We start from the raw sequence: 26,439 nt of genomic DNA on the forward strand, positions 1-26,439 counted from the left end.
TTTTGTTGGGATCCCGACAATATATCACGTGATCAATTATTATGTGTTTTATAATAAACATTTTAATTTGTGTCATGGTTCCTGACCATTAAAAGTAAAAGTTAAACTTTTGTTCATAAGAGCGGGTGATACTCTTTGAAATACCATTCACTCAAAAAAAATTATTTGTTAATGTTTGGGGCCAAAAGTCTGACATAGCATCTTTAAGGGTATTTAACACAACTTAGACATAAACTCTCATTATAAAGCAACAACTTAATGGTAATATCAAAGTGTTCACCTGTCATCATGAATGCCCTACAAAAACTACTGTTAGTCTGTGTATTGAAGACAGCAGTAGACTACATGTTATCTTTTGTCTTAATCGAATGTTATGATATAGTAGCGTAAAGTTCAAATAAAATATAAACTTAAATGCTGTAACTTTTGAATTGATATTGCAATTTGTTCTTTGTGTTACTCGATTGCATTTGTGAAGTAGACTGCAGTCCCCAAATTACACCGCCTCGGAACCAATGCCAGTACCGTTTGTCTGGCTTAAAATAACTATACATGTCTCAAACGTATATCAATCAATCAATCAATCAATCAATCAATCAATCAGAGGGAATCTATATATAGCGCCAACGCCAATTACAACCAAAGTTGTTCAAAGGCGCTCAAGACAGATGGATGAAATTAATGTTGATACACTTGTTGGAATAGAAAACATTTGAGGAGTTTCTTGAAAATTGTAATAGTGTTAGCATCCTTGATGGGGTTAGAGTGTTCCATTCCTTTGGTCCAAAACAGGAGAGTTAGCGATCTGCAAATGACGCAGCAGGGGTTCTTGGCACGATCAACTGACGTGAAGCTGGCGTTTTTTTTTGTTTTGTTTTTTGTTTTTTTTTTATCGGGGGGGGGGGGGGGTCGCAAGAGCACAGTTCCCCTTTGTTGTAGTTCACTCTACGCACCGATAACTTGGGACGTTAAAATGTACACCCTAGGTGTGTTCATTATAATACTAACAGAGAATACGAGTCAATATCTAAGCGTGATAAAATAACACCAATGTAATTGTTTTTATTGTCATTGTGTTATTACCACATCCTAATGGTGTATATTTTGATGATTTTGATGGTATGTCTTATGTGACAACACCCTTGGTGTTAATTTAACACTTCAGTATATTTTGTTCAGAGTGTAATTTGACGACACTTTCATCACAACAGATACACTTAAAGACACTGGACACTATTGGTAATGTAAAAAAAAACAGTCTTCTCACTTAGCCCTTTAGTCCCTGCACCGCCCGAGTTTGCTGAAAACCAATATTTCTCAAGATTCTTGCAGTAAATTACTGGAATCGTAGTTCGCATTTTAAAAGATAGATTGCTTAATATGTATGCACAATTTTTTACCCTTTTGGTAATATTTGTATAAAAGTACAAGTTCTCATGGGAACAATAAATGCCTCTCGTTAAACGGCTACGGTAGTTTTTATGGCAAATATTTTTGTGCACGGATGAAATGGACACAATAGCTTTTCAAGGCTTTAATCTTGCTCAATGCTCATACTGATTAAATGTGAAGACGTTTATTTTCGACAATCATCATAAATTATGAACAATTTCCTGTTTACTTATGAGCGTTTTTTTCGTAAGAGCTAAATTATTTCATCATCATTAGCTTCGACAATTCAACTGTGAAGGGAAAATTAATAACGATCTATAACAACTAGATATAATTATTAACAAATGCGTAGACCTACTTATGACTATCGAGTTTTCTTTTGATGTTTTTTTTTTTACAAACACAAGCTACAGTGGCTAAATGTATCTCAACATTATATGGAAAATAACAAAACCTGTGAACATTTGAGCTCAATTGGTTGTCGAAGTTGCGAGATAATAATGAAAAAAGAAACACTTTGTTTTACACCCTTGTCACACGAAGTTGTGTGCTTTCAGATGCTTGATTTCGGGACCTCAATTTCTGAGTCGGAGGTCTAGAAATCAAATTCGTGGAAAATAACTTCCGAAAACTACGTCACTTCAGAGGGAGCCGTTTCTCACAGTGTTTTATACTATCAACCTATCCCCATTTCTCGTTAGCAAGTAAGGTTTTATGCTAATAATTATTTTGAATAATTACAAATAGTGTCCATAAACACAAAACAATAATTATACAACAACGAGTCGAGGCACAGGGCGGGATATGTGCAAGAAGCTGCAAGGAACCAACCTTGACTGGGGAGTTGCATCTTTCATAATACTTCAACACATGTGTTGTGACATTAGGGAACGAGGAAGGTAGTGGCAGCACTTACTACTAATTGCTTAAAAAAACATTATAACCTGCAAAGCAGATTAAGTAACTGTTGCTACGTAAGCTCATATCCAGTATTTTAAAAAATTATTAGTATTTAAGTGCTGCCTTACCTATCCTACTATCAAGGTTACTTTAATTTATTTATTTTCTCATATTTTTGTGTGAAAGGGGGGGGCGCGAAACAGGCATTAATCTTGACTTCATAACAACAAATTGTTTTATACAGTTCGTGAACAGGGATGGTAGCGGCAGCACTTGTTATCTAATTACATAAATAACGGCATCAAGCTTTCGTTGCAACAACAATAACAGATGATGTAACCTTCGTTATACAAAGGTCATGTTTTGTTTATTAGTTAGTCTTCATTCATCAGACTCACACGGCAATTTGTCAGCAATGGGAAACAGAAAGCAGCAGCTGCATTTTATCAAAGTCCAAAGGTATTGGTGTAAACACTGAGTGGAGGATTTTGGAGGATTCGGTATCGTATATCAACCACACCGTGGAGTGCCGACGATGCAATAGACTTGACTCAATCCAGTGAGAGTTCTTGAATCATTCTCGGGACCACAATAACTACTTGTTGACGGTGGATATGCTAAGGGACCTCTCGCACGAAAACGAAAACAGGACTTCTCGCACGAAAACGAAAACAGGATTTGATTCAAGTCTAAAGATTCATGCGTATTTAAGCGCGAACCTGACCTCACTTATTATGCCTGTACCATCATCGCTATATTGTCTCATTGTCATTTTATTTGACACAATATTCATTTATTTAGTCTCGACTGGCTGCTTGTTTTGTAACGCTGGAAATTGATCAATCTTGTATGTTTTATTTCTATTGTGTGCTCAACCATACTAATTGCTAATGAAACGCTGGCAACTCTGTTTGACTGTGAGCTAAAACATGGACGGACTTAAGTTTGGCAAGAACCACTGCGGGTCCTTGTTTACTTGTACCAGATAGACTTATTTAATATAGCTTCGATGAAATTTCTAATAAGCCTCATCGAATGTTCTTAAGGTGCAAATAACAACTGTCCAAGAAATTTCAGACACAATGAGGGTATTTTGAAATGGGGAAAAAATTGATTTCATCAGACGGTTGTATGTGTGATTTAAAGCCGTTTTAAATAATAATCAAACCACCCCCCCCCCCCATCCCACACAAACCAACCCACCATCAGCACCAGTATCCCCCCCCCCCCCATCTAAGATGTTCTAGTAAATTTAGAGTTGTGACAGAGTGTGACCAGCTTTCTGTGGTCAATCGGTTGCTGTTGCAGCCTAGTCTGGCACCCTTTGTGCGATGTTTTTATGTAATGTTTGTTATTGTTTTACTTATAATGTTTTAATTGTTATAATAATAGTATTAATAGTAATAATAAGACTTGTAATGCGCTAATATCCACCATACTGCGTGTTCAAGGCGCAGTAAAACCAAAAACAAAATCCAAAAACAAAACACAACACAAAGAAAAACAGACACAACAAAATTAGTCATTGAAAACATGTGACATAAGATAAGTTTTGAGAAGAGACTTGAATTTTGCGGTACAATTCATAAATACCTCAGACAGTTTCGCTATTCCTATTTGTGGAGAGCGCGTCACATGGGGGTGTCTAAACCTTCGAAAATGACCAGTGATTATAACCGGTTGTGAGCAAATACTCCGCGCTAGTCTTGGTGCAAGACGTTTCTTGTTACGGGCGCTGTCGGTTAGTTGGCCGCGCTGTGTGTGAAGAAGGAAAACGAGAAGTTAGAACGTGTTGCACCAAAACTTTTAGCGCACGCACACGAACGGAGCCAGACACTGTCGGAAATAGCCGTCTCAGTCATAACAATGCAACACCGTACATGTACATGTACATGTACAGGAATAGTGACATGAAGAGCTCAAGCACGTCGGAAACGGATAAGTTTTACAGACTATTTCTTATTTTATTACGCCTTTTAACCACTCGCCTTCGGCTTGGGCCTTTATCACACGGGAACGACCCTGCTGGTTCTAAACGGCCGTGAAAGAACGAGTCACTGCACATTTTTTCCCTTATTATTAGTGAGATTTTTTATGGGGTCTAAGAAAGTTGTTGGCATTATCATAACAGTACTGCCACGTTTTCATCGGATAAATTGCATTATAAATTACTCTTATAGCTATAATGATGTGATTAGAGTTCACTTCACTAATCACAAAAGCTAATCAAACAAAATTGCATTTTGTCGTCTCCCTCCATGAACCGAATGAACTCGCCCGTTTTGTAGCGCCGTTGCGAGGGGGAAGGTAGAGAAGGAATTAAAGGTCAACGACGTAACCCACACATGCTCTGCTCGGGGGTTTTGTTTTAAGTCAAGACTCCCCTTAGGTATCTCTGGAGTGGTCAGTTTTGGACGCAAGGTGGTCGAACTAAGAGCAGCATGGCCATCCTGGGGGACAGCATCGACAGGATCATGTCTGCTATGGTTTTGTTATCAATCGGCATCGGTAAGTTGGTAAATAATTGTACGCACTAACTTACTTGGTTTCGAGCAATGGAAAGCTGCTGTTAATAACGTGAGAAACGGCTCCCTCTGAAGTAACGTAGTTTTTGGTGAAAGACCGTAAATTCTTACTCAACTACTTCGGGACTGAAGCCGTTTATTTGGCATTTGAAGTGATAAGAATGGTCTTTGACAATTACCATTAGTGTCCACTGTCTTAATGCTACCCATTTGAATTCATCCACAATAAAGCTGTTTCAAACCAGTTTCCAGTACCACTGTAAAAAGAGTACTTTTGAAACTGTTGTTCTAAACACATCACCATGGTTGCTTTAGGGTGTTTATTTGGTGATTATAGGAAACGCGTTATTTCTAAGCCCAAGAGATGTAAAATAATTAAGCCATTCAATTTAACACAATACAACTATAGGTTTTATCGGTCAAATTCGGCAAATGAGCAGCCAATTTAATTTCCATGCGTTCGAATTAAAGCTATTTTGCCTCTCCGGTTTTTACTGCGTTTCAAATTCAGAATTAGGTCATTCAATTTCGTTTTGAGGCATTCAAGTTCCTAGCACACTCATTCTTTTTAATGACACACAATCATCATTCAATTTAGCAAAGCTGGTTCGACTAGAGATTTTGCTGATTTAAACATTTTCAATTTCGTAAAGAGGCAATCAGCTTCGCTCACCGAGGATTCAAATAAGTACGACTAAAGAAATACGACTAAACAGATAAACTGTATAAGGCAAACCGTTTCGTACCTTCACTTTTAAATCGAGCAAACCTTATTTAGTAGACTTTACCTTGGACCCAATAAGAGTTGTTTTCTTCTTTATTTTTTTCGGGAGACCTTCAATGGTTAAATGACCAAGACCTGACTTGAATGTGTTTGAATGTTGTTGTTGTTTTTTTTGTGTTTTTTTTCCAGTTGTTGGTTTTTGTAAATATTCACCAACCATCTGTTGGCGGGCCAGACATCTTGGCATATTATTATGTTCAAGAGTGCCAACAAATTAACCGCATGCCTTTTACATTCGTGTAAGGAAGCAACAAGTTAATCAAGCGTTTTTAAGACTGCACAAAATATCAGAATTGACTGCCTCAAAATGAAATTGAATGACTAAACACACGCCTCAAAAACACTCCTGCGAATTTGAATGCAAATTCGATGAATTGTTAAATTGAATGATTATTTTGTTAAACCGAATGACCCTTTTTTAGTAGCATTCAATTTCGTGCGAAATAGAATAGGCTGGTGGTTAAATTAAGTTAATTTTGATAGAGGCCGGAGGCTCCCCGTAATGTCGTAGTTATGTTGTGCTGTTATTTTGTTGTTGTTTTGTTGTTGTTGTTACGTTGTGTTGTGTTGTGTTATGTTGTGATGTGTTGTGTTGTGTTGTGTTGTGTTGCGTTGCGAAGCGTTGCGTTGCGTTGTGTTATGTTGCGTTGCGTTGCGTTGTGTTGCGCTGCGCTGCGCTGCGCTGTGCTGTGTTGTGTTGTGTTGTGTTGTGTTGTGCTGTGCTGTGCTGTGTTGTGTTGTGTTGTGTTGTGTTGTGTTGTGTTGTGTTGTGTTGTGTTGTGTTGTGTTGTGTTGTGTTGTGTTGTGTTGTGTTGTGTGGCGTTGCGTTGCGTTGCGTTGCGCTGCGCTGCGCTGCGCTGCGCTGCGCTGCGCTGCGCTGTGCTGTGATGTGTCGTGTCGTGTCGTGTCGTGTCGTGTCGTGTCGTGGCGTGCCGTGTCGTGGCGTGCCGTGTTGTGTTGTGTTGTGTTGTGCTGTGATGTGTTGTATTGTGTTGTGTTTTGTTGTGCTGTGATGTGTTGTGTTGTGTTGTGTTGTGCTGTGATGTGTTGTGTCGTGTCGTGTCGTGTCGTGTCGTGTCGTGCCGTGCCGTGCAGTGCTGTGCTGTACTGTGCTGTGCTGTGCTGTGCTGTGCTGTGCTGTGCTGTGCTGTGATGTGTTGTGTTGTGCTGTGCTGTGCTGTGATGTGTTGTGTCGTGTCGTGTCGTGTCGTGCCGTGCCGTGCCGTGCCGTGTTGTGTTGTGTTGTGTTGTGTTGTGTTGTGTTGTGTTGTGTTGTGTTGTGTTGTGTTGTGTTGTGTTGTGTTGTGTTGTGTTGTGTTGTGTTGTGTTGTGAGGCGTCGCGTCGCGTCGCATCGTGTCGTGTCGCGTCGCGTCGCATTGCGTTGCGTTGCGTTGCGTTGCGTTGCGTTGCGCTGTTCTGTGCTGTGCTGTGCTGTGTTGTGTTGTGTTGTGTTGTGCTGTGATGTGTTGTGTCGTGTCGTGTCGTGTCGTGGCGTGTCGTGTCGTGTCGTGTCGTGTCGTGATGTGCTGTGCTGTGCTGTGCTGTGCTGTGCTGTGCTGTGTTGTGTTGTGTTGTGTTGTGTTGTGTTGTGTTGTGTTGTGTCGTGTCGTGTCGTGTCGTGGCGTGTCGTGTCGTGTCGTGTCGTGTCGTGTCGTGTCGTGTCGTGATGTGCTGTGCTGCGCTGCGCTGTGCTGTGATGTGTCGTGTCGTGTCGTGTCGTGTCGTGTCGTGGCGTGCCGTGTCGTGGCGTGCCGTGTTGTGTTGTGTTGTGTTGTGCTGTGATGTGTTGTATTGTGTTGTGTTTTGTTGTGCTGTGATGTGTTGTGTTGTGTTGTGTTGTGCTGTGATGTGTTGTGTCGTGTCGTGTCGTGTCGTGTCGTGTCGTGCCGTGCCGTGCAGTGCTGTGCTGTGCTGTGCTGTGCTGTGCTTTGCTGTGCTGTGCTGTGCTGTGCTGTGATGTGTTGTGCTGTGCTGTGCTGTGCTGTGATGTGTTGTGTCGTGTCGTGTCGTGCCGTGCCGTGCCGTGCCGTGTTGTGTTGTGTTGTGTTGTGTTGTGTTGTGTTGTGTTGTGTTGTGTTGTGTTGTGTTGTGTTGTGTTGTGTTGTGTTGTGTTGTGTTGTGTTGTGTTGTGTTGTGAGGCGTCGCGTCGCGTCGCATCGTGTCGTGTCGCGTCGCGTCGCATTGCGTTGCGTTGCGTTGCGTTGCGTTGCGCTGTTCTGTGCTGTGCTGTGCTGTGTTGTGTTGTGTTGTGTTGTGCTGTGATGTGTTGTGTCGTGTCGTGTCGTGTCGTGGCGTGTCGTGTCGTGTCGTGTTGTGTCGTGTCGTGTCGTGATGTGCTGTGCTGTGCTGTGCTGTGCTGTGCTGTGCTGTGCTGTGTTGTGTTGTGTTGTGTTGTGTTGTGTTGTGTTGTGTTGTGTTGTGTTGTGTTGTGTTGTGTTGTGTGGCGTTGCGTTGCGTCGCGTTATGTTGTGTTGTGGTTTTTTTCAGGGGTGTGGGTCGGAGGGTAAGAGTGGTGGAGGAGGTTATTTCCCAAAGACTGCCGTCATTGCGTGATCCACATACATGAGAAAATTATAAGAAGAAGACAAATATTTTTCTTATCATAAATTTAACCATTATGTACAACATTTGTATAGCGCTTTATTGGGACCTTGGTCTCTCGCAAGGTCAAAATAAATGTTTTATTCTTTTCTCGAAGCCGTAAGGCAAACATCTTCAGCAGGGGAGCTTTTAACCCAACTATCTCGACACCGTGTTATTAGTGTTTCACGAATTTAACCAGTCAATATTGTCAATAATTAACCATCGCTTTGCATGCAGTTTTGGTAATAATTTGATGACGATGACTTTGAAGGTGAAGCAATCGTCTTGAGTAGTTGCCGTCTCTTAAATAATTTCTCTTTATAATGGAGTAAACGTACTACTTGGCATCTGACTGAGACCCCGATAAAAAAAAAAATTATATGGACGCGGTTGGCTTGATGGTTCAGTTGGTAGAGCGCTGACACGTTAATGCGGAGGTTGTTGGTTCAGATCCTGCTCCAATCAATGTTTCTTTGTTCGAGCCCAAATTCTAATGAAGACAATCAGAGCATGACTGTTCGAAACGTCGAGTTGAAACCAAGGTTTTTTTTCAGAACCACCCAAACTGTGGATCATTATATTCTACTTTTAATATCTTTCTAATCATATGCATTCTATAACAAACGGTTACATACGATTTTCAAAGACCAACTCGACCGATTCAAGGCAACGTATTCCTTTAAGTAAAATTGCCATTGAGGGCCGAGCTCAGTGCAGACGTTTGTGACTGATGTTCAGTGTTCTTCATTTCAGTTCGCTCAAATAAGATTTTTTTTTTTTTTTTTTTTTTTTTTTTTTTGGGGGGGGGGTCTGTACATCAGATGATTCCAATATGGTTATACACAGGTTCTTTAAAGTAAGTGTTATCGGGAGAAAATGACGGGAAAACCCACCTTGTTTCCGCACGTTTCGCCGTGTCTTGACATGTGTTTAAAATAAATCCGTAATTCTCGTTATCGAGAATTGAGTTTGTTTTAATGTTTTCTCAAAAAGTAAAGCGTTACATGGAATAATATTTCAAGAGAAGTATTTCACCATTACCTTCTGTGAACTTGTGAATCTGTGAACTTTTATTATTTCCAAAAGTGTATAATGGCTTTAAAGGCACTGGACACTATTGGTAATTACACAAATAACTGTTAGCGAGCAATGAAGAGAAGTTGATAGTTTGAGAAAGAAGCAATTTCTCATCAAAATATTTGAATTGAATTGGAGACCTCAATTTAAGGCAACTACACTATTCTCTCCTAACTCCATTCGACGACCAAGTGGAGACTTTGGAATGCAAAGAACAATGGATTTTACCCGGTAAATCTGCTGCCACCAAGCGTCCCAAAAGTCTCCCATTGAGTACAATTTTGCACAGGTTTGTTGTTTTATACAATGGCTGAGTAACACCAAAGTGGAGTGACCCCAAAAACAACTTTATCTATTTTTTCAACATACAAATCGTCACAAACAACTAATCAAATAAATATTTTATTGTTCATAAACATATTATACGCTAATGTTTGACGAAGAATATTTTTTATTTCCAGGTGACTTTAGTGTAAATTTGTGGACATTGTGTTTTGTGTTACAAAAAGTACCCGAATCCTTTAAAACCACCTTCCATGTGGCTGGTAAGCAGTTAAAAAAAAAATAATCAATTCCTCATAGAGCCATTATACTACAAGACAACTTTCAATTGGCGTTATGGGATGAACAATGCATTTGTATATTATAATACCCGCTGCCAAAACATAGGATTCGAACTGCCTCTAGCTACCGGGCAACCTCGGTAGTCTAGTTGGTACACCACACTGTTCTAGAATTGCAAGGGTCATGGGTTCGAATCCCACCCGAGTATGCCTGTGATATTTTTTTCACAGGACTCGGGGAAGTACTGAGTATACATCGGTGTATGGGTAAAAAACAATTAATATTCTTTATCCCCGATGCAAATTTAACATCTCTTATCATTTGTATATTGTTTTTATATTTCTAACAGCTTACTTTGGATGCTCAGAGGTAGCTGCCAAAGTGTGTTACCTAGATCAAGAACAAGACCGCCAGGGTAAACTCCGATGGGTTAAACCAGCAGAGAGAGTCGACCGTTGCGCCTGTACGAGCCTCAGGCCTGGTGGTGTAAGCATGATGAGATCACACCGCAACGAGGAACCAGAGTATACCGATAATCCAATGTTTACAGACGATGTGGAAGAGATTAAGGGATATTTTAACTGCCCAGGTAAAATCGTACTATTATAATCAAACTGTTGTGAATTATATTAATAATGTTGGTACCCTCAGTCAGCTGCTCATCGTTCTGAAAATACTTGTTTTCATGTCAATGTGGTCTGGGGGTCGTCCATGAGTGTCAGGGTTATATTGTTTCTGTTAAATAAGTGTTCTTTAAACACATAGTCCAATCGGCTCAGGATTTGACGCAACAAATCCAAAACGGATCCAAGAGCTTAAACCAACTGGGCCCAATTTCATGACTCTGCTTACCGCCGAATTCCGCGCTTACGATCACGATTCCCCACTTACGTGCAAGCGCCGAATTTCTGTGCTAGCCTTGTAAGCGTCGAATGCCTAGTTACGTTTAGTACGCACGCACAGAAGCCAAAATTCGCCCCTAACCCGTGAAATACGCTTCCCGTAAGCACAGAATTCACTACTTCCGTAAGCGCCGATTATGTGCTTACGGTTAGCAGAGCCATGAAATTGGGCCCAGAAGTCCAGTTCTCGTGCAAACTATCAAACAAGCCGTATAGCAGTGCGCCCTCGTCGTCAACATGTTGTGTTTAATTTTTATGAGCTGGCAAAACGTTGTTACCATACCCATGGAGGAATCATTTTAACAGTGGCCAACCCAACCAAGGTCATTACCACTAAGCGAAGACTGGGTCTTCACACTGTTATTCCCATTAATAAATACCTTTTCATGCAAATCAAATGGTCAAAACGGTAAATTGTTGGTTTGCTTTTATGTGGTACACATGTTCAAGGGCCACATTTTACTGTCAACCCGCGGTGCTCACTCGGGTTAGTCCATGACAAGAGCTAATCGAACGATCACTCACCCTGGTGACGTCATGCGCCTTGGGCCAGCCTCAAGTGACCCACTCAACAAGCAGGGAACTTTTGATTAACCCGGGTGAGCCGTTGGAATGACGACGAATCTATTCGAACGTACCAGGGGCAGGACCGGGGTCGACACGGGGAAGCTAATCGAACGCACCCAGTGTATGCTGGTTTAGGGGCCATTTCTTTGCTAGTCTTCAGAACCGGTCCCCGCTGCCAAAACATAGGATTCGAACTGCCTCTAGCTACCGGGCAACCTCGGTAGTCTAGTTGGACAGACACTGCTCTAGAATTGCAAGGGTCGTGGGTTCGAATCCCACCCGAGTAACTTGCTGTATTTTGTCACAGGACTCGGGAAAGTACTGAGTATACAGTGCTTACACACATCGGTGTATGGGTAAAACCCAAAATTAATATTTATATCACAAGTTAAATCCCGACGTAGTCGGATTTTGACCAATCATAGTCTGTAAACTGTCTTTATTAAGGTACATTATTTACAATTGTTTTATATAGAAGTTGAAAGCATCTCTCCCAATATAACCTGCCCTCCTGCGATCACTAAAAAGATCACCAAAAATGCTAATGGCGTATCAATCTCATGGATGCTCCCTACTGCTACTGCAAACTCTGGAGTGCCACCTACAATCACCCTGGTGTCAGGTTCACAACTTGGTAATGGATCATTCTTTGCTATCGGCAAATACGTCATCATCTACGAAGCAACAGACGAAGCTGCAAACTCAGCAACATGCAAACTTCAAATTTCAGTTGGTAAGAAATTTTGTTGGTATTAATTGGACTTCACTCTCTTCTAACAGAAGCTCAAAACAAACTTATTCCTGCTTGCTTTCCCAACATACTGACAGCAATTTGACTTTAATTTAAGCTTCTACTAGACCGGCGCCTTTGACCGGTTTTCAGTAAAGTGCGCCTTACATTAATGCTGTGTTATTATGCTGTATCTGATTCTCAGAGGATGCACGCAAACCCCGCATTTCCGGATGTCCTCGAGACATAACTAAGACTATACCCGATGGGGTCAGCTCTGTGGCAGTTGAATGGAATGAGCCAACAGCAACAGACAACTCAGGGGTTCACCCTACTGTAGTCAATGAGACACCAGACAAGGGTCCAAACTTCACCAAGGGAATTCATATCATCACTTACAGAGCCAAAGATGAAGCTGGAAATTCGCAGATTTGTACTTTCAACATATACGTAGTAAAACGAGGTTAGTGTAGAAGATAAGAAAATGTAAACAATGTTGTTATAAAATTAATGACACTCATCTCAAAGCTCAAGGTTCGGTTCAGCAGGCTAGCTTGGCCGCGCAGTTATTTTGACAATTTGCGCGTGCTTTATTGCGTACGCGCTCAGGGTTTCAGACGAGAGAACGGAACCTGGAGTAGACTTGATTCAAGTCTGGTTCTCGTATTATGTGAGAGGTCCCTATGAGAGGGCCATAGTGAGTTGAGTTGTGCGTTAGTTCTCTGCTATGCCACGAGGGTTTTCCAGACGATCCGGTTTTCCTTCCTCGGGAGAAAAATCAAACACTTTCGATCTTTTGCTGTGCCTCGTGGTCATAATGGGTTGATGTGGATGGCAGCGCGAGGCGCCCTTGCATGCCTGCTTCTCGAACACGTTGTAGCCGCGTCCTTAGCAATTCAGTTCTTAGTTGCGAGTAAGGATGATTATCCCCCAAAATAATAATTGTTATTATGGGTAGTAGTATAATAACTACCACATTGAACTCAATTTTAACTTCAAAGGTGTGTCTCTAAACGGTACATCTGCACGGCAAAGCTCCAACTGGAATATGATCGCAAGAGCAGCCATTGATGGTAGAAATGATACATTCTCACACACAGGTAAAAACAAATGCATATTCCCTTAAAATCTTAGTATTTTGTCTGCCGACCCAAGTTCGAGCAAAACAATGAGTACAAATTGGGTTCAGCAAGAAGAACAACTAAATTAGACACAACAATTAATGTTACTTTTTATCCTATGTTTGAAATTCGTATTTGTGTTTTATCCGAATTATCCGGTCTGCCAACCCCCTCCTTGCTTCATGGTCCGAAATAATTATGGAAAAAAAAAATGGAAAAAAATTCTGTGTTTTGCATAATGCAGTTAATAGTCTTTCATAGTAAGTTAGGCGCGCCTTGTTTTTCTAGAGGATGGGAATGGTGCGGACTTCAGATGAATGCGTTTTCAATTGAAACAAGGTTACCCCTTATGTAGGCCGCAGTTGGCCGCCATGACCCTGGAGGTGCAGCAGAATCTATTCCATCCAAACTTATTAATAACTGGTTATTGTTAACGACCTTTGCTAATGGAAAATAGGTGTCATGACCGGGACCCGAAACCACACTCTGCTGCTGACAACATAATAGACGAGTGTTCTTAAAGCAAGACACCTAACCATAATGCTTTGTCCTTCATATGGGACGTAAAGCCGTTGGTCACGTGTGTTGTGTAACACACGCAAAAGAACCCAGTGCACGTTTAATATCGAAAAGAGAAGGGATTCGCCCTGATGTTACTGGCTGGATTGGCAGGCTGCAACATATTGCGCCACAGCACCTTGTAAACCATAACATAGTGCTATGTAAAAGGAGTAGACCTCGTAATTCAAACATGGTCCCACAAATACCTTGTATCTACATGTTGAAGCGCCTTGGGCGTCACTGAGTGACGGATTTGGGTGCTATAAATAATAAGCCACTGCTAAAGGGTATATGTACTTTTTCCCTAACAAAAAGCACAATGTCCTCAGATTTTTTGAAGATTATGATAGTAGAAAGCTTCCCTTGAAATTTTACTTTGAGAAATTAGTAAAAGTAATAATTTTCGTCTCGGTTTTAGCATGTAAAACGTATTAACCAGTCATGCTATGGTTTTGGTGTAAAATCAAAACTGGTTAAGGGAATTTTACATGCTAAAATAATGTTGGTCTCATGAGACCAACATTATTTTGTGACTTTTTTTACTCATTTCTCAAAAACCACACAACCTTAGTTAATATCATTGAAGGGAAGCTTTCCACTATCATTATCTTCAAACCCTGTAAATGTAAATCTGTGGACATTTAACAAAAAAAATACCCGAATCCTGTTAATGTTATATTATACTTGTTACTCTACAGCACGTAATGATCTACATCCATGGTGGAGAGTTGCTCTGAATGGTGAACACTGTTTGGCCAGAATCAACGTAACTCGCAGAAGGCACATTGGTAACGACTATTCAGGTAATTGATTGCCACAACTTTGGAAATAGAAACCAACTAGAAATAATACATGCATTTTCTTCGTAAAGTTTAATTTGGACTGTCTGATTCATTCATCGCCAACATTAATTATTAGTTGGACACTGGAAAATTCCCTGGTCAGAATGGAAACCGATGATTTCAAGCGAAAATATTGTGTAAGAGCAAAATGATGTTTGAGCGCAGTCAGTAATTTGTTTGAAGAGAAATTGAATTATTTTTAGTTTCTGTTGCTTATCTAAAATCCAGTAAAAGCGCACATTTTGTTCGTCATGACACAAACACATGTACTTGCTATTAAAAGCAAACTGGGGACGATCCAAACAAGACAACGGTAAACGCACACAGTGCACAAATTAATACAATATTTAACAGTCTGTTTTGTGACGTATGGTTCGGAACATGCGAAGGCACCGCCAACGGCGAGTTCATAGAGCGAAAAGGGGCTAGCTTTTCTGATTTCTGCAAAGAATTACGGAAGCTTCGTCAGACATCAGCTCACCGTAAGAGACTCGTTATAATCTCTCTTTTTTATGTCAGAAAAATGTAATAAGTATTTCAGAGCATCCGGTAGACCATCTTTAAATAAAATTCTGAGCCCAAAATGGGTAACAAAATCCCTTGTGATATTGTCACATTTAAAAAGATTATTATAGAAAGTGGCCAACCTATAAACTGGCTGCTAATCCAAGGTGTGGTACGGGTGGTCGGGTTATGCGGTCGCGAATGTGCAGTATTTATTAACAAGGTGTGAGTAAAAACATCCTCATCATCTAATAATTTATTTTGAAATATTGACTAAAACACACTTATGTACAGCACTGTATTTTGTTTAATTTTCAACTACGGCTATCATTTGTTTGTAATTATTCCTGTCTATAACAGATCCTCGTTTTGTTGGTGTGGTGGCGCGTGCTGGGTTAAGCTCAAACTACACAGGTAACCGGCAGTGCGGGTCACCAGCTTCAGATCAGCTAGTCACCAATGGGGTGGTTCAATTCCGGTGTGATCCACCGTTGAGGGCGTCGTATGTTCATCTGTATAAAGATTCTACGAACCCTAACACTACGGATGAATACTTGGAGATTGCTGAAATCACAGTCGAAGAGTATAGAGTATCCAGTACGGAGTGTGTGATGGTGCATCAAGGTAAATACACTAATCCCATGGCCAAACTTAAATGGCTCTGCTTACAACCGAATCACCACTCCCTCATAGACACTGGACACTATTGGTAGTTACTCAAATAATTATTAGCATAAAACCTTACTTGATAACGAGTGATGGGGAGAGGTTGATAGTATAAAACCATGTGAGAAACGGCTCCCTCTGAAGTAATGTAGTTTTCGAGAAAGAAGTAATTTTCCACGAATTTGATTTCGAGACATCACAATTAGATTTTAAGGCCTCGAAATCAAGCAGCTGAAAGCACGCAATGTTTTTTTCTCTCATTATTATCTCATTGCTTCGACCACCAATGAAGCTCCAATTTTCACAGGTTGGTTATTTTATACATAAATGTTGAGATACACCAAGTGAGAAGACTTGAATGGAATTTCTGCGCTAAGCTGTGTAAACGTAGAATACCTAGGGTAAGGTTGATTACGCGCGCGCACAAACCCCAATTCCCCGCCAACCATTTTTCTGCTCTCGCAAACAACGATTCTTTGCTTACGGTAAGCAGAGCCATTGAGCCAGCTGCTCAAGCACACAATTTGCTTTAGCACGAAAATAGCTTGCTTATTTTACAAATGTTACTGGCCAAAATGTCATGCCAAACAAATTGCTTATTACTGGTATTTAGATGCTGTTACTTAGCATAATAAGTGGAGTCTTGACTGTAATCTGATATTACTTAGCAAGAATTTACTTGCTTAACAAACTTTTGTGCTTGAGCAGCTTTATGAAATCGGGCCATGTGCAAAGAGAACGGAACAGTAGTGGCTTCAGGACTTCTCCATGAAAACATCGAACATCACTCACGATCTGTTCACAAAATCGTGTTTAATAATTACGTAAACATGTACGTAGGTATTTGTAATATCGGGCACAAACCGCAAATATCTACGTTAATATTTAGGACCAAAATTATCTTGAAGGACGAATATTTGTAGTTTTTGCAATTGCTAAGGCTTTAGGGACTTTGCCGAAAAAACATGGGCATAGGCCTATTATGTTGAGTATTATCGAGGTCAGCACCGTTTAATACTTAATGGTACTTCACATCTTATTGTTGGTTTAAAGCCATTGGACCCTTTCGGTACAGAAAAAAAAAGTTCATAGATTTACAATTAATTTACAGGGTTTACAGAAGGTAATGGCGAAAGACTTCTCTTGAAATATTAGCCCATGAAATGCTTTACTTTTTGAGAAAACGGTAAAACAATATAAATTCTCGTTAGCGAGAATTACGGATTTGTTATAAACACATGTCATAACACGGCGAAACGCGCGAAAACAGGAGTGGGTTTTCCCGTTATTTTCTCCCGACTCCGATAACCGATTGAGCCTAAATTTCCACAGGATTGTTTTTTTTTATATACAAGTTGTGATACACGAAGTGTGGGACTTGGACAATACTGTTTACCGAAAGTGTATAATGGCTTTAATCAAGCAAAAACTGAAAGAAAAATAAGGAAATTATTTAGATTTAATTTAATACAAATTATGATGATTATATAGACAATGTGTTGTTGTTTTTTCACCAAGGAGCACCTTTATTAATCCTACAGCAACGTCTCTCTTAGGTATGACAATATTGTTCTCAAAATTATTTTTTTTTCAGAAAATTAGTACTGAGAATAAAGTGCACTTAAACACGCATCGGGGTATATGGGTAAAACCAAAATAATTCTATTAATATTTTGTTCTGAATTCTTTCATTTTAATTATTAATTTCGTTCTTCTATTCCTTTCAGTTGAAGCGATTCCACTATTGTTGAAAGATGTATCTCAGAGTTCAAATTATAGTGATCCACATCGTGCGACGACAGCTATAGATGGAAATGTACACACATTCATTCACACTGGTAAGACTATAAAGCCCTAGGTATATATGTAGAGAGAGGGGGGGGGGTAATATAGTTATCTCATCTCATGTTTATGTCAAGGTATTTTTAAAAATGCACTAGACAACTTAGATATCCAACAAAGACCAGTATCCTAACTTGGTGGATCTCAACATTTGCAAACAATAACAACCCTGTGAACATTTAGACTCGATTGGCCATCAACATTGCAAGGGAATAATGAAAGAAAAAAAAAACACCCTTGTCGCACAAGTTGTGAGCTTTCTGATGCCTTGAATTCGAGACCTTAGCTGGCGTATCTTATTCAATTCAAATATGTTAGTGGAAATCGACTTCTTTCTCAACAATTGTTTCTCGCAATGTTTTATAAATCGACAGCTCTTCGTTGCTCGTTATCTAGTAAGTTTTTTATGCTAACAATTATTTTGAGCAATTACCCATATAAAACATTATATGGGGGCCTAACACAAGTTATACACACGCAGCAGCAGACGATCGTTAGTACAGCTAACTGCTGGGCCCAATTTCATAGAGCTGCTTAAGCACACAATTTTGCTTGTAAAAGCAAACAAATCCTTGCTTAGTAAAATCAGATTACCGGCCAAGACTCCACTCAATTGTTATGCTAAATAAACAACAGCTAAATACCAGTCACAAGCAATGTACATGGCATGAAATTTTGGCCAGTAACATGTGTAAAACAAGCGAGCTATTTTCGTGCTTAAGCAATTTTGTTGCTTAAGCAGCTCTATGACATTGGCCCCCAGGTTGATCAAACCACGTCACTTCGGAACAGACCAATCACAACCCCAACACTGAAAGCTTATAGTTCATATTGGCTAGTTTATTCACTTTTAAGTTTAAAAATCATTGGTCGTGTACACGTAGAGACAAGTGCATGTCTTTATGCCTTGCAGTTAAAAAGACAGGGGACCAGTCTATAGATCTTCATTTACCTCAATGAGGGCGCTGTCTGGGCTTCTGACGTCATACTGTGCAAGGCCAGGGGGTGATGGGTTCGGGCTTTTAGTAGTTGTGTATGAAACCGACAGAAACTGAAACCCCACATTGTAGTTTGACATTTTCTCCATGATCTATAACAATGTTAATGTATATTTTAGGTTATATGGACCCGCATCCATGGTGGGCAATGGACATGGTGGACGAACACTGTTTGGGGTTCATTGATGTGTCACTCAGAATAGGTATGTATATAATAATAATATTGTCCGCCACTTTTTATTTGTTTGCCTTGAAATGAAATAGAATGATATAAACGCTTCGGAATGAAAAAAAAAATAATAATAATAATGTTTGCACGAAAACGAAATTTAATGAATTTATAGCTAAAAAGAAACCGTTGTTTGATTGAATTTAGGGGAAATGCGTGAATGTGAACGCGCGCCAATGAAATTATTGGAGTATTTACTGTTTTTCCACAGTATTGAAATCACAAACAAATTCAAATCAAAGTCAGAGAAGTTCAAAAAGTTATGAACTGACAGATCATTTCGGAGATTTTTGTATACAAAAAATATACACAAAGTATTGTAGCCTACTGTTAATTTTTATTTATTTTTTTTTTTTGGGGGGGGGTTGGAGGGGGGAGGGGTTTCAAACTCATTTTCGATTCATTTGTTCATTCAATAATTTATTCCCCTGTCCACTGAAAATAGGATATGATACCATCAGGGCTGATGTACGAGCTGGTTTAAATTATAACTTCACTGAAAACCAAGAGTGCGGCTCGCAAGTCACCAAGGCACAGTACGCAGAAAGGAGAGTCGTTGCCTTCAGATGTGACCCACCGGTGTGGGCGAGGTATATCAGCATAGATCTACCCAATCCCGGTCTGAATGCTGTCGTTGTGGCCGAGGTAGCAGTGGAAGAGCTTAGCTATTTGGAATGTTCAAGTTACCAAGGTAGAATAATTCATACAAATAAGTTGTAATTATTTATGGAGTTCAAATTCAATTATTATAAGGTTGGCGGTAACACATGTTTGTTTCAACTTTATTGGTATATGCCTACGGTTAATTCTCTTGAGAACTTGTCTTGCTTTAGTTTATACATCGCGGAGTAGATTTTTTCTGAGTTCGTGAGACTTCTCAGCAATGAAAAATCTACTCCGCGGTATCATAATTTAAAGCTACTTATAGACAATCTCCCGACGATGACTAGAGCAAGCTAGTCGAGACGTTGAGAACAATTCAAGAACTGACTCCACGGTAGTAGTTAATTACGATCCTAAGGTAAAGCAGTACCTTCATTTGATTCAAGTCCCGTTCTCGTGCTAGTTATCCCTATACACGCCGCCGTCAAAATTGTAGCCTTGTGGTCCCGGGTAAGGGGCAGGGTAATCCTGCGTGCGGATTAGGTTGATGCAGAACGTCACAAAGCAATAGTTTTCTGAGACTGGCACGCGAATGGGACTTGAGTCAAGTCTATATTTTTGGCGGTGTCCAATGTGTGTTGATTATAGGTTGAAACAATGTTTTGTGTCTTTTAACCTGTGTTTCATACAATCCTCTTTACTAATAGATGTTCCTGTCTTGGGAAAATCTGCAACACAGAGCGCCCAAACGACGTACCCAGCAGTCAACGCTATAGATGGCGACATACATACGTTTTCTTTGACTGGTAAGAAAGCCAGGAGAGCTTATCGCAAATACTAGGTACAATCTAACCACTCCTGGGTCAGACTTGATCCTGACTAAAACATTTAGTGTTTTCTTTCTTCATCAGATTCTGTTTGAACCACTTCTTTATGGTTATTTTTAGCCAGTGACCCGGATTTAGGTCATGCTTAACACGACTTGGAATCAGGGTTAATTTTGAAGGAACTCTTTAAACATGCTGGTTGAACCGTAAGTAAAGGTCGAATTGGGTCATAATTTCCATAGAGTGTTAAATTGCAGTACGCTACAAGACGACACAAACATAATATCTCTTTGACATGTGTCTGAACATTTTGCATTTGAGCTTCACTCTATTGAAATATTTCCTTTTCAAAAATCGCTAGACACTTTGGGCGGTGATCTCCAGCTATGGTGGCAAGTGGATTTGACTGACACACACTGTTTGGGGCGTGTCAGCGTAGAGCTTGGAGCATTTGGTAAGGTTTCAAGTAGATCACATTTTTAAAATAATTGCAGTTTTCTCCAAAGAGACACAACCATTTCCTGTAAGAAAGATTTCAAGGGAAATCCAAAGTTGCCAAAGTGAACTAAGGATCAGAAGGTGTCAACTATTGTGTTCAATGTTCAACCATTATAGCGGGTCTAGATCGGGTGTTTATGATCAGCAGAGTGTGGGTTCGAATTCCAGTCGTGACACCTGTGTCCTTAAAGTCAAGGTACACTATTGGTTATTGTCAAAGACTAATTGGTGTATCTCAACATTATGCATAAAATAACAAACCTGTGAAAATTTGAGAAAGACGTAATTTTCCACGAATTTGATTTTTTTTTTTTCATTATTATCTCGCAAGTTCGATGACCGATTGAGCTAAAATTTTCACAGGTTTGTTATTTTATGGATATATTGAGATATACCAACTGTGAAGGCTAGTCTTGACAATCACCAATAGTGTCCAGTGCCTTTAACCTCTAATAATTGTTGGTTACTGTCATTATTATTATTAATCACAGCATGTCCAATACATACCTATTGCTATACATTACACGATAGGCTTACAAGCTACTTTGTTCCAATGCACTTATTTTACCGTTTCACCATCCCCTGTTCAGGGAATCGCTCGAGTGACGTCGTGTCACGTGTTGGAATCAGTTCACGCTACAACACGCAGAACCAGCAATGTGGCTCGATAGTAACTGCAGATCAAGTCTACGATGGAGCGATGATATCCTTTGTATGTGATCCGCCATTAAGAGCTAGGTACGTCAGCTTGGAGATGGACCTGATGGACGACTCAGTTCTAAGCATTGCTGAGGTGACTGTTGAAGAACACTCAACACCACAATGCCCATTGCCCGCTGGAAATTAGTCTACCATTAGGCATTTGCGCAGTTTTATCCTTAGACACATTTAAATTGCAACTGAAGACCTTTTTGTTTCCAAAAACTACTTTAAATAGGCACTCCTTGTTCAACTTGTTTTGATTTTGCCTCTCCATTGCTTGGATTAGTGGTCTCTATAGACGGCGCTATATACATGTTTGGCTTGACTTTGACTTTTCAAATGGAACTTTATTGCTTAAAACAATCTTAAAGACAATCTGACTATATAGAGTGGGACGTTCGGATTAACATGCTGGTGCAAGAGATTATGTGAATTTTCGCTAATTAAAATTATTAATGTTTGTATGCTCAAAATTCTGGCCTAGAAAAAAAGATAAGACATCCATTTATGTCGCTGCACCCTGTCGTTGTTATTAAATATATATACCGAACAATAGGTTTTTGTTTTGTATGCAAGTCGCCAGAAACACAAGGCCTGAATGCCACTTCAAGTTGTGGGTTACAAACCAGCTAGTTTTTGTTTTCCAGTGGCAGTTGCCATCTACTCATGGGACTGAAAAGGGGTTAACCCCATTTACAGTCCATATGGATGTAGAATTGGGTATCGTCCATAAAGAAAACAATTTATACTATGACTTATCTAAACATTGGAAACTGTATTTTAAGACTTTTCTTTATTTCATGACCAGAGTTTTATCAAAAGATGTGAACAATCTGTACTTAGATAAGGGTTAAAAGGCATACGTTTACTGATTAGGTAGGCCTACTTAAGACATTTTTGTAAACAGAAACATCCAAACACAGTTTTGATAACCTTGTTCAAAGCCATTGGATACTTTCGGAACAGACAAAAAAAACCGAAAATTCACAGATTTACAGATCTACAAATAACTAACAGGGTTTACAGAAGGTAATGGTAAAACACTTTTATTGAAATAACATTCCATGAAATGCTTTAATTTTTGAGAAAATTTTAAACAATTATCAACTCTCGATATCGACAATTACGGATTTGTTTTAAACACATGTCATGACACGGCGAAACGTGTGGAAACAAGGGTGGGTTTTCCCATTATTTTCTCCTGACTCCGATGACCGATTGAGCCTAAATTTTCCCAGGTTTGTTGTTTTAAATACGAAGTGTGGACCTTTGGACAATATTGTTTACCAAAAGTGTCCAAAGGCTTTAAATTATGTAGGACATCATAAGAGTGTTTATTACTTCAACGGATGAAGGTATTGTCCTTTTGTATTTACGAATTTACAAACGATAACATGTAGGAGTACTCAAATGGCAGAATTGCACACAGCTTCTTCGGGTCACGGACGGATGGGAGATTTAACCGAGTCGTCGCGTCCGCATTGGAATTTCTGGCTCGGTTAAACTGGCCTGGTCAATCTTCCTGAGCACCTTTGGCTCAACTAAACTGAGCTATCTAGGCTTATGCTGGCGGTCTCCCTATTTTTTCATCAATATCTTTGTTCGGGGTGCCAGTCAGAAGCCATACAACCGTTAACTGTCGTGCAGCCTGGGACCACACCCAAGTTACGATACAACCAGGGAAGCTGCAGCTAGTATTGTTTAATTAATACATTTATTGAACTTTTAAAAGCCTGCTTGAACGAACGAATATGTCAAGTCGTAAACTTTGCTGAAATTCACAAGAATAGGAAAATCGAGTCATATGACTATAAAAAGATTTCAATAGTATATCAAATCCAAATCATTTTGAATGCCCTTATCCAGGGTTTTTCTGAGAGATTTGCGAAAAGCCCTATTATGTAATCACTCTCAAAACGTCATCTCTGGGAGCTCCAATTTGTAAAGCCGCTTTGTTGCAGCGTTGAGGCATAACAAAGCATGCTCCAAGAGATGACGTCAGCGGCATTGTCCTTTGACGCGCGCTCTCAACGGCAGAAGTGTTTTTAGTTTTCCAAAACCTTTCGGTTGGGGCCTGATTTTTTAATCGATAATTACGAAAAATTCAAAAGTGTACACATACCAAAATTACATTAAAATGGTGAACAAGTGCATTATAAACAAGTTAAAATACCATTTGCGTTGAAAACATTCCGCAAGTCTAAATCTGTGTCCTCTTGTAGCTTCGACATAGTTACGGCCAGATCAGCGGGTCTATTCTTGAACACTGACAGACGCGTTCGCATCTAGCCGTAGACGTATAGCTGTAGCCGATATCACCGTTTCTGACACGGCCATAGTTTGAAAATAGATGCCAACCATTGTTTCACGGAGTTTAAATATAATAATGCGAAGGGTATGGTGACTCTGAGAGGACATCGACAATCACATATGATAATCTTTATTATGCGATGTCATGGAATTTTCTCTTATCAGGCACAAAGTATGCGAATAATTATACTAGCCCTATATAGGACTCTTTCTCTGTACACAGATACGTCACTGTTTGATTTAAATACCCCTAGGCAAAATAATTGTCCAAACTTTAAAATTCCAAAATAGAAATACATTAGAGAAATACAAACACAGAATAAAATGACAAGGCATTTTGGGGAAAGATTACAAATAGATTCTATTCATTTGTGGATCAAATGAAAGAGGGTTTAATTTGTTTATCCTTGTTAATAAAATAAAACCAAGATGGTGAAAATGAGGGGACTCGCTGCTCCTCAAAACAAGCCGAATTGGGAAACAAATGATGTATATTAGGTTTTCTGAGTCTCAGCCGAAAAGAGATGAGGCGGTTTTTATTTCTACATGTCCTTTGTTAACACGATTATTTGTTCTCTTGTGAAACTGTGTCAAGACTTAAATATCTCGACAAATAAGCATTATATTGCTAAAAAATAACTGGAAATCGTTTGATTTCAATCCTGTTTTGATAGCAATTTGTACTGTAGTGAAAATTTACCTGTAAATTGGAATATTACAAACAAAAATTCCCTGCTTTTTTCTTCGTCTTTTTTTCGGGGGGATGACATATTGCTTGCATAATAACATTTCTTTATACAATAATTATTCTTAAAATGATTTATACTATCGAAAGCTGTTGTACTTTTATTTTTTATTATAAAAAATATATTATTAAAAAAAATATTTGAGAGTGAGTGCCAAACGTATACTAATTTCGTTTACAACATCATCGTTCTGAGCTCTGCGGGAATTTGTTTTTTTTTACATTCTACTCGGGTGGGAATCAAACCCTTAACAACTACCGACAATGCCAAGCAAGGGTTCGACTTTAGCCCCGAGGGGTATGTGGGGGTTTATTCCCGGAGGAATCAGATCATACTGAGCACACTGTGAAAAACTTGAACGATCTTTATTTCTAATGCAATATAAGTAAATGTATGCTTATGAGTAACAGAGTGGTGTGGCCGTAATAAAACATTAAAACATCCAGAAGCTGTCTCTTATTTTTATTAAAAGGCAGTGGACACTATTGGTAATTACTCAACATGTTTATTATCATAAAATCGTTCTTGATTACAAGAAAATGGGGAGATGTTGATAAAACATTGCGGGAAACAGCTCCCTTTGGTTTTAGAGAAAGAAGAATTTTCCATGAGTTTGATTTTAAGAACTCAGACTTAGAATTTGAGGTCTTGAACTCAAGCATCTGAAAGCACACAACTTTGTGTGACAATGGTGCGACGAGGGTGGTTTTTTTCTGTCATTAATATCTCCCAACTTCGACTACCGATTGAGCCCAAATATTCACAGGTTTGTTATTTTATGCATATGTTGAGATACACCAACTGTGAAGACTAGTCTTTGACGATTACTAACAGTATCCAGTGTCTTTAACAATCAACTCTTTGGACAGATGAAGGTAGTAATTACAACCAGCAAACACACCATGAAATGACTATAGGTATTTCTTTAAAAGAAAAGAAAGAAAAGAAGACACTTTTAAATGAAGCAAAACCTACAGCAAGGGGGACGCTGGGTGGGGGGTCGTTTTTATGTGCTTAAGAAAGATGTTGTGAAGATTTGAGCAGATACAACAAAGCACAGTCACTAAAGAAGGAAAATGAAATGTGAATGCTTCCAATATACTCGGGTGACCCAACAAGTTGTTTTTGAAAAGTGGTTTGGACCTGACTTGTGCTCCAGTTTAACCCATTTTGGGGGTCATTTTGACTCAGATTCTGGATCACACTGACCAAGAATTGGGTCAAGCCAAACGAGACCCAGATACGGGTCAATTATGACCAGTTGTCTTAGAGTGTAACTGCATACTTTGGGAGATCTACTACTTTTTTTCCGCATGAACAATGGGGGATGGGGGAATACGAACTTCGGCCAAGAAGGTGTAGTTCAGTGAAACAGAGGAACCAAAGATGGCAGCGGGTACCAACCGCACCTCTGGTCGCAGCATTCGCGAATTGACACCAGCCCTGTGAAATCCAAACATTTGTGAATGACATCGAGATGGTCCATTCAAGTAAACTGCAACATTGTTTGACTAGCATGACAAAAAGAATGGAAACAATCAACTATGAATGTATTTATTTCGGCTTTTTCGGCTTTCGCCAAAATTCCCCATGTAATGGTTAAATCATAGAGTGGTCTTGTGTTACCATGGATATGAATGTGTGTGTCCGTGTTAGTGCCCCATACATTTCGCTGGTACTTTATCGTTGGGTTGCAATTCTGTGGGCCTTCGCGGGAACCATGAAAAAGTGCAGCCAACGGTGTAAATCACACTCAATCAGATAACCAATGAAGTAAATGGGCCACAAGAGGGGGTGCCAACATCCTAATAAAATTACGCCAAAAGCACGTGTAACATGTCATGTAGTTTAAGAAGCTAATGTGACTTATAGCTTGTAGGGGGATGGGGAAGTTGGTGATTAGGTTTCATCAGAACAGTTGCTAGAGGGTCCTCCACTAACGCAATTTTCTCACTGTACAAATCT

The 26,439-nt window shown here is 39.6% G+C and overlaps 1 protein-coding gene across 1 annotated transcript; it reads left to right on the plus strand.

Annotated features, from left to right (window-relative positions):
* Positions 1 to 4,733: 4,733 nt before the first annotated feature.
* Positions 4,734 to 21,563, plus strand: LOC117289162. The gene is made up of 14 exons (XM_033770159.1): positions 4,734 to 4,800; positions 10,176 to 10,415; positions 11,771 to 12,028; positions 12,231 to 12,488; positions 13,027 to 13,125; positions 14,406 to 14,510; positions 15,414 to 15,677; positions 17,447 to 17,557; positions 18,679 to 18,762; positions 19,234 to 19,479; positions 20,099 to 20,170; positions 20,203 to 20,232; positions 20,580 to 20,672; positions 21,307 to 21,563. The coding sequence occupies exons 1-14, from the start codon at positions 4,734 to 4,736 to the stop codon at positions 21,561 to 21,563; spliced, it is 2,184 nt and encodes a 727-aa protein (XP_033626050.1).
* Positions 21,564 to 26,439: the final 4,876 nt, after the last annotated feature.

The sequence above is a fragment of the Asterias rubens genome, chromosome 4, assembly GCF_902459465.1.
Source record: "Asterias rubens chromosome 4, eAstRub1.3, whole genome shotgun sequence".
In the NCBI taxonomy this organism is placed as follows: domain Eukaryota; kingdom Metazoa; phylum Echinodermata; class Asteroidea; order Forcipulatida; family Asteriidae; genus Asterias; species Asterias rubens.

What these genes read in the sequence shown, in the direction of transcription:
- LOC117289162 (XM_033770159.1), top strand. Translation starts at nt 4,734, where the DNA reads ATGGCCATCCTGGGGGACAGCATCGACAGGATCATGTCTGCTATGGTT. An exon ending in GGGATATTTTAACTGCCCAG is followed by an intron (nt 10,416 to 11,770) that starts GTAAAATCGTAC and finishes TGTTTTATATAG; the next exon opens with AAGTTGAAAGCATCTCTCCC. An exon ending in GAGCTTATCGCAAATACTAG is followed by an intron (nt 20,233 to 20,579) that starts GTACAATCTAAC and finishes AAAAATCGCTAG; the next exon opens with ACACTTTGGGCGGTGATCTC.